The 15711-nt window shown below is 46.7% G+C and overlaps 1 protein-coding gene across 3 annotated transcripts in view; it reads left to right on the forward strand.

Annotated features, from left to right (window-relative positions):
* The window catches only part of OIT3 (oncoprotein induced transcript 3), a 28832-nt gene that overhangs the window by 9617 nt on the left and 3504 nt on the right, over nucleotides 1–15711 (forward strand). For all 3 annotated transcript variants that reach the window (XM_069863909.1, XM_069863907.1, XM_069863908.1), the window contains exons 3-7: nucleotides 267–377; nucleotides 3253–3375; nucleotides 6658–6780; nucleotides 10700–10860; nucleotides 11679–12094. In XM_069863909.1, the coding sequence (XP_069720010.1) occupies nucleotides 267–377; nucleotides 3253–3375; nucleotides 6658–6780; nucleotides 10700–10860; nucleotides 11679–12094 (934 nt within the window). The remainder of the gene's footprint in view (nucleotides 1–266; nucleotides 378–3252; nucleotides 3376–6657; nucleotides 6781–10699; nucleotides 10861–11678; nucleotides 12095–15711) is intronic.

Below are 15711 nucleotides of genomic sequence, written 5' to 3' on the forward strand. Positions count from 1 at the left end.
CTGTAGCTGACCTGGCCACAGTGATTTAATGCTCTCTGTGGGCCCTGTGGTTTGTCTTGGCATGCTACCAAAGCCAAAATTTGCATCTCTGACTTACAGTAATAAACTAGATTGTTTCTCATCAGCTTCGGTGGTTCAGTTTTCCTAATGTGGGCTATGTCTTTAACTGACGGACCAGACGTAGGGCATGAAGGTGATGGTACATATGCTGTATTTTTGGTGCATGCTCAGTGGTTTGTGCTGACAGCGTTCTTGTCGTGCCCTAGATTTTTATGATATCTGTGATGTGGTGGATTGCCAGGGCTCCTGCCTTGATACCAGTGACTGCACATGTTCCCCAGGGACAACACTGGGACCTGATGGACAAACGTGTCTTGGTAAGGGTGGAAATAATTTGTGACAATTACTGATGCTTTTTGTCCCATTTGTTTTGTTGCTTGCCTCTCAATCTGTTGATTTACAAAGCAGTATGAAAAAAATAAAGTATCCTGAGAGGAGCTTTTCCCCCTTGCTGCCCGTATCAGGTTTTTTAATCTGTAAATGGTTCCTGGTCTCTCCCGCATGGTGATACAACATCTCATGCCTGAATACATTCTGGTGCCCCTGCAGTAATGCGTGTACTGAGCTAGATTTGCTTTCTGCATGGTCCAGCTGCTGAATGCAGCAGTTTCAGTGTCAGTAACAGTCTCTTTGCAAGATCACAGTGTGGCCTCGTTGGTATTCAGGAGCTGTGCAGTCTGTCATTAGACATTTCCTCTCACTTGCTCAGTTGAATGCCTCTTTCCTCCAAGGAAAGTTTCACTGGCTGGTGTAGGGCTGTGCATTAAGCTTCACCACACTTGCTGCCCTTGGAGGGCATTGTCCAGGGCCTGGGGTTTGAGGAGAGTGGAAGGGTTGCAGGTCGTAGCTCAGCCTCACTGGTTCTGGACAGCATGACAGGATGGCATGCGGGGGGACAGACTTGGTGGCTGCCCTGATAGAGACCAGCGTGACAAAGAGGGAGGTGGAGGGCTGTAAGGGACAGCACAGCAGGCAATTGGGCTTCAGGGATTTGTGAGGGCATTCCCGTGAACCTCTGAGGAGAGGACAGCTCTGGTTGTGTACATGGTGCTAGGAGGGGACTTCCTGGTCTGTGAGGTCTTCCGGAAGATCACCTGTGGGAAAACAAGGGGCTGGGAAGGCACAGGGCTGTTCAGAAGCTGCGCAGCCATGCTGATGGACAGGAAGAGGTGGTGTGGAGGAAGGAAGGGATACTAGTGTTTGGGAGAAGTGGGGTCTCCTCTTTGTCATTGAGACTTGATTTGGTGGAGAAGTTGAGAGCAGAGTTGGTCCAGCAGGCTGCAAGGCAGACAAGTTCTTCCATACAGACTATAGCTGACAAAGCAGGTGTGGGTGGTTTCTTTCTTCACAATCCTGTGTCTGTGGGCATCCCAGTAGGGCCGCAGTTGTTACAGTCTGTGGGAAGAGCAGCTTGGCCTTGCTGCAGATTTACAGTTGCTCACACTGATTCTACAGAAAGTTTTTGCTTAAGCTGCTCCACATCTCTACAGCGGAGTGGCTGACTTAGCGTTCTCAGTTAATTAAAAGCATCTATTGGCTACTTTTCTGCAAAACTCCCAGTCACACAAATGCCCTTGACAAGCATGAGCACTCGATAAATGTGTGGCTTGCAGGAAAGGATTTCCTGGAGCAGGGAAGTGTGCAGGATTCCTGAGCCTGTCTGCATGTGCTGCAGCTGCCTTCATCCCCCCATGGCCAGGCTGGGCTTCCCTTCAAGATAACCAGATGGCACAACATCTCAGCTGTGTTGACACTGGTTTATCTACCTCTACCTGCTTTCTGTTGTGCTGAGTAATTGTGCAACCATGTATCTGAGAGCAACCGTGCGAGGCTTCCAGAGGCACCAGACGGCCTTTCATGATGGAGCCTTTCATATATGGAGGGGCTGAAGATGCTGCAGCCGTGCTAAGCAGCTCTGTCTGTGAGCCTTCCTGTGCTAGGCTGGCTTCTCTTCAGTACATTACATGCTTTAAATTCCAGAGTAGAACTACTGATCCCAAGTTATATTTTCACTTGCAGACTTACTTAAGGGTTGGATTAGGTTTTAAACTTGGTTGTGGATCCAAAAACTTGGTACCTTGCCTTTGACACCTTGAGTACTTGTATCTAAGTTGGACTAAGCCACAGTTAAAAAGTGGTTCAGCACTCTCCCAATGCAGTCTTGAGAAAACCAGCCTGTGTCCCAGAAGTGCTGTCACTGGTGCAGAGAGCAGGGACAGATCTGCTGTGTTGCAGAGCTTGGAGGACCAGCCTGGTGAATTGCTGAGTACGGCCCTTGACCCAGCCAGGCTCTAGGACCTTCTAACAGCATCTCTTTGCCTTTGCCAGAGGCACTTTCTCTCTTCACCCTCTGTTTTCAAGCAGTTTTAGTTTTATTGTTAGAAGGGAAGGCATGTCTGAACAGAGAAATGTCTGTATGTGTCTCCTAGACATGCTGCCTTCCTCCCGAAGCAGGGTACCATCTTTTTTTTTTGGTTAAAAATATTCAATTCGCATCCCTTGTGAAAGAAGGCAACACCCCTAGCTGCAAGCTGCGTGTACTGTGTATGTGTGGGGCCACTTATACTGAAGAGAACTCATCTGAGTTCTGGTTGTCCACATAACTCTCTGTGAAGAGAGCTCATCTCTGATTTGTCTCTTAAATTGGAATTTTTCTTTTTTCTGTGTTTTTAAGCTTCTGACATTCAGTAAATGGGAACATTTTAGTAAATGATGACTTTGCTGGAGCATGCAAGGACAGACTGAGACAGTTGGGTTTGTTCAGCCTGGAGAAGAGAAGACTCTGAGGAGATCTTATAGTGACGTTTCAGTACTTGAAGGGGCTGCAGGAAAACTGTCGTTCACAAAGGCTTGTAGTGATAGGACGAGGGGCAATGGATATAAACTGGAGAGGGGCAGATTTAGACTAGACATTAGGAGGAATTTCTTCACTGTGAGAGTGGTGAGGCCCTGGCCCAGGTTGCCCAGGGAAGCTGTGGCTGCCCCATCCCTGGAGGTGTTCACGGCCAGGTTGGATGGGCCTTGGGCAGCCTGGTCCAGTGGGAGGTGTCCCTGCCCATGGCAGGGGGTTGGAACTAGATGGTCTTTAAGGTATCTTTCAACACAAACTATTCTGCGATTCCAAGCTGTTGTGGTAAAATCCCATGCCAGCCTTGATTGGTGGGGCATCTTCTGACAGTGTGTGTTTTGCAGATGAAAATGAATGTGAGCAGAACAATGGAGGCTGCAGCGAATTTTGTGTTAACCTGAAGAACTCCTACCGCTGTGAGTGTGGGATTGGACGCACACTGGGACGTGATGGGAAAACCTGTGAAGGTGAGGTTTCAGCTGTCACAGTCTGCTGGAAATTATACGAATCATTCCCTTTCCCTTGCAGCAGTAGTTCTCTGTTGGCTTCTTGATCTGGGATTAAATGTCGTTCATCACTTCTGTGCTTGCCAGTGGGGTTGTTACTAAAATACCCTGCTAGTCAACAGAGAGGAGTCTCCTTGTGGTTCTCCCTGCCTTGTTCGTTTCTCTTAGGGTTTGCTTTTATTTGTCTCCATGGAGGGAGAGGCAGCAGTGGAACTGGAAGACTGGTTGTCCAGACAGAACTGGTTCTTGCTGGAGCTGCTGGTATTTGGCTCTGGAGATTTGTAGGGTAATTGTGCAGGGGGTAGTGTCACAACTGTGAGGGTCGCTTCGCTGCCCAGGATAGGGACTGAGGAGAGGAGCTGCCAATCTGTAAAGAGAAGCTGGATTTGAAATTAGGACTGTGTTCTGACTGTTTGCTTTTTGTAAGTAATTAGTTGTGGGCTCCACTGTGTGCAGCTGCTGCATTTACTTCCTAGTGGTGGCACAGCCAGGCTGAAATCCCTTGATGAGTTTAGACTGGTAGCTCAGCTCAGGGGCTTAAAGACCAAATTGTAGGTTTGATCCGCTGTCACTACCAATGTACAAACTTCTTAGAGCAGAAATAGGAAAATGCATTGAAAATTGACTTGTGCTTGAGGTTTTCTGTGGTCAGCTGTGAAGAGCACCGTGTTCTCTTGCAGGCAGAGCTGCCTGGGTGGATGTGCACAGACACAGTCGGGTGTCAGGCAAGAATAGGAGCTACAGAAGTTGCCTCAGTTTTGAGCTACCTAATTGCCAGAACTGACTGCATCTCCAGCCTGTGTGCAGCTGCTGTGTGGTAGACATCCGTGGTGCAGAGAAAGAGGGATTGCCGTTGTATTTTTGGGCTTAACTCCACCCTTCCATATGGTGCATTGACTGATGGCTCCAAGCTGCAGCTTTAGTCCCCGTTTTTCACCTCTAAGGTACCAAAGCATGTTTCATCTCACTTCTGTGACAAGCTCCTTTCTCAGCTCTGTTAATAAACCATCACGCATCCAGACAGGGATGCTTCCCTGGGGAAAGCTGCTGTGCAGAATCCTCCTTAAATACTTGTTGTGTGGGGCCAAAAGTGATCTGTGGTCTTTGTACCTTCCACGTCCAGCACCCGTGTTGTCACTTAAAGTGGCAGGTTTTACTCCAGAGCACTGCATTCTTTTGACAGGGCTGGAATAGTCTGTGCTTGAAAAGTCATTTGTTTCTGCTGTTCCCAAAGTTGGATTTTAGGGCTTTTGATGTATCATTTTGTTTCCCCTTCTCATAGAAGGGTGGTGTTTATCATGAGTTTAACATTGCTGCTGAGGATTTTTACCATCTTGTTAGTGAGTTTTATTTCTAAAGATGTGCCCTTGGCTTTGTGAGCCATTAGAGTATGTGATTTACTTGTAAGCCACCTCACAGCTGTTGCTAAAAAGAACAAATGCAAGAGATTTAGCTCGATTACAGGAGCTGGTGAGGCTGAGTAAGGTTAACAGTATCTCAAAATTTCCCTTACAGTTCTTTACCCATTACTCTTGCAAATTGTTCCGGCTGTTGTTTTACATGCAAAGTGTAGGACTGAGTATGGGATTTCCATTCCTTTCTTTACATCTCAGTGAAAACCACACAGTCATTTCTGATGGCAGGCTTAGAGAGAAATATTTTGGTTTTATTATTTGTTTATATTCTATGTGCTGTTGTTTTACTGAGAACATCTAGCAATAGTCATCCCAAAGGGTTAAAAATATCAAGCAGTGGAGTTTATTTTTTTTAAAGTCATGGTACTCTGTTATTTTTTTTATAATAGAAAGCAAACAACAACTGGAAATGGCCTTATTCGCCTTAGATTTTCAGATCTGCAGAATGTATTTGGGTGACCTTTCAGGCTCTTTTCTGCAGCTGTAGTGGCTAGGAATATGTTTTACAGGAAAATTCACATCCTCAGAGGATTGCCTTGCCTGAACAAAAAAAATGTAGGGAAAAACATGACAAATCCTCTAGTTAGCTGTGCTGCCCTTTCTCCTCTGCACTTTAGAATGGGGGAAAATTAGGAGAGGAATCAACCTTACACCATGAATCTGTGACATTCTCTCCCTGTGATATTGAATGTCAGGGCAGCCAGCTTCTAAGCCTAAAACTCAACAAGCTAGAAAAATTCCTGCTAAACAAAGTCCTGCAAGCAAAGTTTTATCCTTAGCCAACAGAGGGGGTGCAGGAATCGCTGTGCCCACCTCCATCCCTACTGGGAACCCCAGACGCAAATAATGCGTAGTCTCCTCTGTTGTGTTCCCTGATGGGAATAGGAGCTGCCTACCTGTGAGTCTGTCCCCCACAAGACACCTTCCCTGCAAATCTCAGGGCTTTACTTCTTTACCTCACTGTAAGAAAGACATTGAGGCCCTGGAGCGAGTCCAGAGAAGAATGATGAAGCTGGTGAAGGGACTGGAGAACAAGTCTTATGAAGAGCAGCTGAGGGAACTGGAGTTGTTTAGCCATGAGAAGTGGAGGCTGAGGGAAGACCTTATTGCTCTCTACAACTCTCTGAAAGGAGGTTGCAGGGAGGTGGGTGTTGGTCTCTTCTCCCAGGTGATAGGTGATAGGACAAGAGGGAATGGCCTCAAGCTGTGTCAGGGGAAGTTTAGATTGGACATTAGGAAAAAATTTCTTCACAGAAAAGGTTCTCGAGCACTGGCAGAGGCTGCCCAGGGAGGTGGTTGAATCACCGTCCCTGGAGGTGTTTACAAGGCGGATAGATGAGGTGCTTGGGGATAGGATTTATTAGTAGACAGGTATGGTTGGACTTGATGATCTCAAAGGTCTTTTCCAAACTAGGGATTCTATGATTCTAAGGTAGAAGTTTTAAGGGTATTTCCCCACCACCACCTTTTCGAAGTAAGAAACAACATAAAAATGTGGCTTAAGAGGATGTCTCAGAAGTTAGAAAGGGACAAGCTGAAGACTGCCTGTTCAGCCTTCTTATGTGTGCCAGTTACAGCATGTGATTTAACTTAGTAAGCTTTTTCACAGAATTCCTCGTTAACTTTATGGTGAAATGACAAACTCAGGAAATTGTACAATGTAAAGTATGTTTCCACTGCATTTTCTTGGAAGCAAGCTTTCACCATGCTGTTGTTTTCAAGCTCTGTGTTGGTCACACTGTGTGTTCATCATCCAGGAGCATATGTGGGGCCAGTGTAGCAGCCACGGAGCTGCCAGAGGGTGTGCTGATTTTCCTTTCTCTTGCAGAAATCGAAGGCTGTCACAATAACAATGGAGGCTGCAGTCATACCTGTATTGAAGTGGAAGACAGATACCAATGTGAATGTCCAAGAGGACTTGTTCTGTCAGAAGACAATCACACTTGCCAAGGTAGGTCAACAAAATCTTCCTGGCAGCCTCTGTACCCTGGAAGTCAGGATTATGTCCAAAGGAACTTTTATTCTTGGTTTTGTTGTGTTCGCTTAGTCTGTCCTTTCCAGTTTGGTTAATGGAGCTTTGTTGCTAATGACAGGTCCTCAAAAACTGAGAGCCTGGAGGCATTGCTCTTTTTACCAGGGAGGAGAACAGAGACAGGAGACCCAGCTGGGTGCCTTTTGCATCACAGGCGGTTTTGGCAGTGTTCACTTGCAATAGTATATTGCTTAACATCTCCCATTATATTGCTTGCTTCAGCTGTGTACGCCTTTGACAAATTTATGCTATTAGAACTGAAATTTTCCACGCTTCAAACTGGGCTTTTATAATTTCAGCTAAAATGGTTCAGTCCCTTCCAAGAATGGGGCTAAACAGAAAAGTCATTATTTGCACAAGTACCTCTGTAGCCATTCCAGCGAGCATCCCTGTGTCATGAAGTAAGACACTAGTTATGATAGGAGATGTTTCTGCTGTCCCTTGGAAAAGTGCCCAGGAGAGCATCTGAATATTGTCTTCCTTCTGCTGCACAGAGGCACGGGCAGCGTTATCCTTAGACCTTCCATCTGATCTTCGCTCCATTCCTGTATGGAGGGAGTCCTTCCTGCTGACTCACTCACACCTATTGCATGCACCTGGTTTTTGTTGCACGAGCTGAGTGAGGCTGCCTTTGTGAATACATCCAGGCTCCCAGAGGTCAGTTTAGCAGTGAGTACAGGGAGCAGGCATCAGGGGCCTGAGGGCACTGTGAGTCAAGCAGAAGTGCTGTAGCTCTTTGTCCAATGACTTCTTACAACCCAGGACTTGCACTTCTTGTAATCCCACAGCTAGCAGAAACCATGAGGTACTGAAAGGATGGAGAGAAGGTGTCTACTATGGTCCCCTGCTGAAGGGGCATTCTGTCAAAAGTGCAAGTTGAGGAGAGCTATGTGAGCGTATGAAAAGCAGACTGAGGTAGTGCTCTCTAGTGGGCCACATCTGACTTGCTTGGCCTCTTCTCAGCCATGTCAGGTTCAGCACGAAGCTGGAGGTGACGCACTGCTGCCCTGATGGAAACAGACTTCATAGATCTCTGCTTGTGTTCTGCCTCGGTGGGCCCATGAGGAGCTTTCAGACATTCCCATGGGAATTTGCTGATGGGCTAAACTCAGGCTGTAGCCAGTGCAGGATCTAAAATGCAGTAAAAGGGAGCCTGTTATGGGTTAATTCAGTTGAGCTTTAGATAATACCGATGAGCTGGTGTTACCTGAGGTACTTAGAATCTTCCCTACTCTGATGTGCTACAAAGTGCCCAGATACCCCTTAGAGGAACTGATACACACTGTGTGATATGACCAACCGGGCAGGTCTGCCTTGTAGAGAAAGTTGGAATGGTTCTGCTTAATGAAATTTCTACTTTTTGAGATTTACAGAAGTGCAGAGCGCTGTTTTCAGGAGTAAGCAGTGAACACATGAGATTCAGTAGTGCCTCCTGCTCCAGCAGAGTCAGGTGAGGAGTAGGAGATGGGGATTTCTAAGAGCTGTGATTATACTTTATGACTGAAGGTCTGATTGATGGAAAAAGAAAAGAGCAGTGTTCTTCAATCGTGGCTCCCGGAGGCAACCCCAGCAGGGTTAGCAGGCCATGCATTTCCCAGCCACTGTTTCTACTTCTTCTGAGGCTGCTAATGAGACCAGCAGCGCTGCTGGGTGCCAAGCTGGGGCTTGGGATACGGCACCTCATAAAGCGAGATTGCTTTTTCTTTTGCATTTCATGAATTTATGTCCCCACTCAGTGGTCTGCAATTCTGAACAGATGCGACGGAATATATCTGGAACTGTACCACGCATTTTTTTATGGCATCTAATCAGATTTATAATGGTAGAGTTGAAAGTGCAGGGCAGGCACAGTTGCCTCAAGCAGTTAGATCAAAATAGTTGGAATTTTGCAGACCATCCTAGTACCCCTCCTTTTTCTGAAGTCTGATGGTGAAATATTTTTCTTCCCTCTCCTGTGCTTAAGCCTTGTGTACAGCTAAGGAGGCTAGGATGCTGTAGCTTATTTGTGTTTGTAGAGATGGCTCAGGGCTCCTCAGCATGAGAGAGCCTGTTCTACTGAGGAGTCTGTGCAAAAGGATAACACACGCTCCAAGCGGCTGTGCTTTGAAGGGGCAGGGAGGAGCCACAGGCTGGACAAGGAACATGACATCAAGAAGACAGCAAAATGAGTGTTGGAGTTGCCACAGAAGCTTCCTATCAGGGTCAGGGCACTTGCAGACATTGGTACAGCGTTTAAAGTGGTGATAAGGAGGCTTTCCCAGGAGCTCTGTGGTGTATGAAGGTGGAGAACCGAAACATTTGGCCAAGACTGGGTGAGGCAATGGGGAGCCTCCCAGGCTGGGGTGTGTCCAGGGCAGGGATGCAAGAGGTGGATGTTGGCAGCAAGTCAGGAGAGTGCGGCTCTCTGAATGGCTGCAAGAAGCTGTGAATAAAAGAGGATCCCTTGGCACCCAGGGTAACTCTTTCTGCTGGGCAGATCAGTCCTGGCAGTCGGGACCTCATCATTTGCCCTGGAACAAGATGTCTGCACGTAGTCACGGCTGCCTTGCCAGCTCCTTTCCAGCTTCCGCGATGATGTGGTTACTGGTGATCTGTACTTGGGGACCTGGACCTACTCGGGGCAGAACTGCACTGATGCATGCAGCCTGTCTGCTTGCAGCTCCACTGTGGAATCGGTAGAACTGAAACACCGTTCTCAGTATTGTTTACTGAGTGCATACAAACATCTCAGCTGGTTTGAATTGCCTTGCCTGTTACTCTGCAATAGTTAGGATGAGGCATTTCCCAGAGCGTTTTCCCAAATAGTGATGAGATGGCTTAAATCAAATGTGGATCTGCTCACAGGTTTCATTCACTTGTTTCTGTGCCCAGGTGCTGGGGTGAACAGAGGAAGATCATATGAATATCAAGGATTGGGACTGTAATTAATTTTAGAAAAAGGTTGGGGAGCTAGAATATTTGCAATAAGTTTTGTAATATGCTTTTAAAATATGATAAATAGAAATTCAGCACAGGTTTTGTTTTTCTGATTGAGAAGAGACCAGAATGCATGCACTGGTACACTTGTCCTGTACCTGACTGAATGGATCTGTATACACCTAAGGAATAGCAATTACTTTTTATTGAAGTTTATTCCCTCTTCTTTCCTTCTTTCATTTTGCCTGGTCTCTGTGTTTTCTCCACTTCTTATGTAATGGAATTTTAATTTTAAAAAGTTGACATGGAGATCTGTATTAAAATTCAAAGGTTGGATGGAGGTAGAATGAGTGAGTGAATTTGTTTGTCAGAGCTGGGTTTATTGCTTATTAAAACATTATTATGGAATCTTGAGGTACTTCCATTTTAGCTCAGCATCTCTATGGAATTACTCTACCATGTTTTGACATGTCCTGGGTTTGATGCAAAACCTGAGAAAGGCTTTTAAAAAATTACTTTGCCTGGGCTGTAGTGAATTTGATATCCCTATCTGGGAAGGGTTCTTCCCAGGACATAGCAGTGCAAGAGATACCGATGAAACCTGAGCAGAGAATTAAGTACAGCTGGAAATACTGCATCGCTAAGTTCCCGATGCAGCTGCAGTGGTCATATTTGTTGTCTTTTGGGGCATTGCTACGCTAGGAGAATTTGGGGCAGTGGTAGCTCGAGAGGTTGGAGTTGTGTAGATGGGGATGTGAGATAGGTAGGTAGATGACTGTGGTTAGGTAGTATCATAAACATAACACACGATTGCCCTTTTGTGCTTTAATAATAGTTGGTGCAGCCCTTCCCCACCTCCCTGATACTGATACTCCCCGATAGTTTTGTGTGCACTCTGTTACTCTGGGGACTTTTCTTGTAGTTCCAGTGCTGTGCAAGTCCAGCTCTATTGATGTGAGCATCCCGAAGGACCTGGTTGGAGGCCTGGATCTCTCCCTCATCAACACTTCCTGCAAAGGAGTATCCAATGGCACTCACGTCAACATCCATTTCTCCTTGAAGTCCTGTGGCACTGTTGTAGATGTATGTATACGTACCTCATGTATGTATGTTTTAGATGTATGTATACCCATTGTTGTCCTCTCTCTTGGGATCTCTCAGATTTGGAGATTTGCCTGTGGCTTACTCGGGGAATAAAGTTGATGTAGCTGTACCATCAAAGCAGTTTCTTGTGTTGCCGTGCAGCTGGCCCCAGATTAGGCATGGGGTGGCATCACAAAGCAGGAGAGCTTGTTCTGTCTCCTCTCCAGTGACCTGCATCTGTCAGCATGGGTACTGCTCTAGCTCACCCTACACTTTAGAGGCAGCTTCACCTTCAGCGCAGAAAGCTCAAGTCGTTGTCACTCTTTGCCCTCCTGTTGAGACAGAATCTGGTCCCCAATAATGTTTCAAGGGTTATACTGGCAACTGGTTAGAAACCAGCAAGCTCATCTTAGTAGATGCAATTGGATAGCAGTTGGAAACAGAGTTCTTTGCTTCATGTGGGAGTACAGCACGTTATCATAGAATCCCTAGGTTGGAAAAGACCTTTGAGGTCATCACATCCAACTGTACCTGTCTGCTAATAACTCTTATCCCTAAGCACTTCATCTCCCTGGCTTTTAAACTCAGTCTCCATCCTGGGCTGCCATTCCAGTGGTTGATAGCTCTTTCAGTGAAGAAGGTTTTGATAGAGCCATTGGGTCATAGGTAAGGATGAACAATATTCTGGTTGCAGCATATTCGACTCACAAGCTTTACTTTCAGTAGCTAGTTAATGTCTGAGTTTCCTCGACAAGGTAAACTTAGCTGCTAGTCTGAACTCTGAGAGTTCATTTCTTGAACTCCTTTCTTTGCTGCAGGTAATAAATGATAAAATAATTGCTACCAATCTGGTGACTGGCTTGCCAAAGCAGACTCCGGGAAGCAATGGGGACATCATTGTCCGCACCAGCAAACTGCTGATCCCAGTGACCTGTGAATTCCCACGCCGGTACACCATCTCTGAAGGTTATGTGCCTAACCTCAAGAACTCACCCTTGGAAATCATGAGCCGCAACCAGGGCATCTTTCCCTTCACTCTTGAGATCTTCAAAGACAAAGACTTTGATGAACCCTACAGGGGTGCTCTTCCCACCCTCAAGCTTCGGGACTCTCTATACTTTGGGATTGAACCCTTGGTACATGTCAGTGGACTAGAGACACTGGTAGAGAGCTGCTATGCTACTCCCACCTCAAAAATTGACGAGATCCTGAAGTACTACCTGATTCAAGATGGGTAAGTTCATTGTTCCCTCTGTTGCTGGCTTTTAGACAGGAACTGATAGTGGGGCTAAGTTACATTGCCTGTGTGGTGCAGAGATTGCTGTCACTTCTCCACAGCAACCTGTCAGCTGTGTTCCTAGCAATCACCAGCAGCCAGGCCATCAAGCTGGAACCCCCTGTCCCATCAAAAGTGATGGGAGATACAGTGGGAGGCAGCTTTTACAGGTCTTATTTCTCTGTAACTAGCCTTGTGGATAATTGAGTTGGCTCCCATAGAATAGATATCGTTCCTGATATTGTCCTGCCAGCCTGCAGAGTGCCAATCCAATCGGCACAACACCCTGATGGCTGCGTGCCACTGCCACACAGCCACCACGGCAACTGGAGCAAATTTCTTAATTTTCCCATGATTGCTTTATTATAGCATGAGCCGTAAGACTCCTAGGCTGGTCCTGATTGGAGCTTCAAGAACTCTTCTTGCATTGCTGTCTCTCTAGTGCCTGTCTTTGCAGTGAGCTCAAGGTCCCTCAGTTTGGGACCTTGGGCTTAGGGAATTTTCCACGATAGGCTAGTAAAAAATGTTTGGGTTTGGTCAATTTTCCAGGATAAACCCGGGCAAATCTGTGGGTTTCCTGTAATGGGTTTGTGTCACAAGACTGGAGACCACTGCTGTGGGCTCTGCTATGGCTTGTAAGTTCTCCCCTCCCCATTTTTAGACCCTTCTTTGGATGCTAACGGGAGAGTGCCATGGTACAACATTGCTGTGGGGAGCTTGCATCCAGCAGTGCCTAACCAGACAGTGCTGTGGAAATGTCAGCGTGGGAAACCAGACTGCTGTCATTTAGGGGGGAAAGCCCGGCTACAGTACTATCTAAGACATTCTGAAGTATCACAGCCCAACAGTCAACGGGCTGCGTTCTGCCTTCAAACCATCTAATGAGGGCAACAGTTGCTTCCTCAGCTGCCAGGCTAAATCATCTGCTGTTACAGCTGGTGAGGACAAGTCCTATGTGACTGTCTTGTAGCAAAAGGGTGCTGATTACAGTACACAAAAAATACTGGTTTTATTTCTGTCTGACAAAGTTTCCAGCTTTAGCTTGCTTTCCCTCCATCCTAGGCTGCAGTTCTTTTCTGCCTGAAATTTCTGAGGTTTATAAGCAGATTTGTAATGGAAGGATTGATTTATTGATTCCCTGGCTTGGCTCTTCCTGTGGACCTTTCACACAGCCAAGGCTCCAAACATTCCTTCATTTCCCACCATGAGTGAAAATGATGGGATTCCAAACGGTGGCCAAACCCTGAGCCAAATCGGAGAGGGGAAAGGCAGAAAAGTGTCATCTCTTGAATTCACTGGAGTTTGAGGGTTTATGACACCAGTAGCCCCTTTGGTACGGTTATCCTGCAGAGGGCATTCAAACATCACTGTCAAAAATTGGGCTGAAGCCTCATCCTGCCTCCTCTCCAGGCACCACCGCAGGCTTCAGTGTCATCAGACATGCTGGTCCCCCTCTGATGCACTGTATTTCAACAGAACTGCTCATTTAGGCCTAGTGCTATGGAGCTATCTGGAGTTATCATAGAATTATAGAATCACCAGGTTGGAAGAGACCCACCAGATCACCGAGTCCAACCATTCCCATCAAACACTAACCCATGTCCCTCAGCACCTCGCCCACCTGTGCCTTAAACCCCTCCAGGGAAGGGGAATCAACCCCCTCCCTGGGCAGCCTCTGCCACTGCCCAATGACCCTTTCTGAGGAAATTTTTTTCCTAATGTCCAGCCTAAACTTCCCCTGGTGGAGCTTGAGGCCATTCCCTCTCGTCCTGTCCCCTGTCCCTTGGGAGAAGAGCCCAGCTCCCTCCTCTCCACAACCTCCTTTCAGGTAGTTGTAGAGAGCAATGAGGTCTCCCCTCAGCCTCCTCCAGGCTAAACACCCCCAGCTCTCTCAGCTGTTCTCCAGCCCTTTCTTTACCTCTCTGTGCACTTGCAGCAATTAAAAAGTAAAATTAGCTGGATACACTGCTGATTTGTCCTTGCTCCAAACAGTTCTGTAGTAACCCAGTTTCCTTCCATCAAACCAGCCCCAAAAGCCCAAGGCAATATAGATGGGATTTTTAATCAGTTTGATTATGTAGGATCAGACTTGCAGGAGTTAACTGCAGCTTCCAGAGGGAAGCAGCATTTAAATTTGAGAGGATATACCTTAGACTGAGGGATGGGAGAAATCCTTCTGCTGCTTTCTTTCCTGTTACTTCCCTCCCATCTCCACCTGGCAAGCGGTGGGACCCTTCAACCCTATGCTGATGTGACCACGCTGGAAATGCCAGATCCCTCCCTGCCTTCTCTAGCCCAGTCAGCCAGCCCCAAAGCAGCTCTCCTGCTTCTGATCTTGTTCTTCCTCTTTCTTCAAACAAAAGTAAATAAAAGCCATTGACTAATTGCACAGACAATAAACATTGCAGCTCTCTGGAGCATCTAGGGCAAGGTCTTGTTGCTAAGGGCAGTCTCTTGTGATCAGGAGGTTTCTCTGAGCATGATGTGGTTAAGGTAGTTCCATTGCAAGGTTTGTCTTGTTACACCTCAGGCTACCCCTTGTTTGCAGGGTGAGCTGGTGTATTTTATCCTCCAAGCCCTCCTTTCTATCTTTTGGCTCCCCAGTAAGAGGAGCAGAGCACACCTCCCCTGGCACAGCCACTCTTGGCTCCCCTAACCTGAGCACATTATGCACAGCAAGTGTTAATTTCCCTGTATCCTGACAGGGTCACTCATTTTCCTTCTATACCTGTGCCCTTTCTCACTCCTCCAAGGTGGGAAGCAGGGTCTGAGGGTTTCATAGGAGGGTGGGTTGTGATGTGGCCCCCACACACAACGCAAATTGCTTGACTCTCTGACTCCGGAGGTTTCTGAGCTATTTTTATCATGCCACAATGCATTTGTCAGAGCACTCTGTAAGGCGTATGTAGGGGCCCTATTTGTCCCTGGTTCCTCTTTGTTGTTCTTCAATTTTCCTTCTTCCTAGCCCCAGACAAGTTGGTTTTCTCCACTGGTGTGGAGAACCTTTGAAGAATCTGGGATTTAGGATTCAGTTTGAGCCAGTGTCCAAGCATCATCACAGTTTATATGCCTGTAAGTTGACTTTATAGTTCCAAAGCTTGGTCATTCACTTATGAAAAGTCTTTAGCTGTCATTCTTTAAAATCTGATGCCTTCAGGAATGCTACTTGTAAAAGCAATTATATCCTGAATGCCTTAGTAACATCTAGTGTTTGGCCTCAAGGGGGAGGAATCCATGGCAATTTTTCTAGATGCGCAGTGTTAATTTATCAGCTCCTCTTGGATGAGTTTTTTTGTTTGCCTCTCAGGTAAGTTAAAAAGTGCTGCAGACAGGGATCCCCTTCAGACTGTGACCTCCACAGGCTGAGAAAAGCTACAGAAATATGGTACGTGGTGATGTAAATAACGGTCGGGTCAGAGCATGGACATGCTGAGCGCAGCAGAAGGCTGGTTGCGGGAGGGGTTGCAGGAGGCTGCCACACATGGAGCCGAGTCAGCCAAACGGCACAGAGATTTCCAAATATGTGTTCTGGTGAAAGCAGAGCTACATATAGACAGGGGGTTTGCTGCAGTTTG

This window comes from Phaenicophaeus curvirostris, chromosome 9 (genome assembly GCF_032191515.1).
Source record: "Phaenicophaeus curvirostris isolate KB17595 chromosome 9, BPBGC_Pcur_1.0, whole genome shotgun sequence".
Taxonomy (NCBI): domain Eukaryota; kingdom Metazoa; phylum Chordata; class Aves; order Cuculiformes; family Cuculidae; genus Phaenicophaeus; species Phaenicophaeus curvirostris.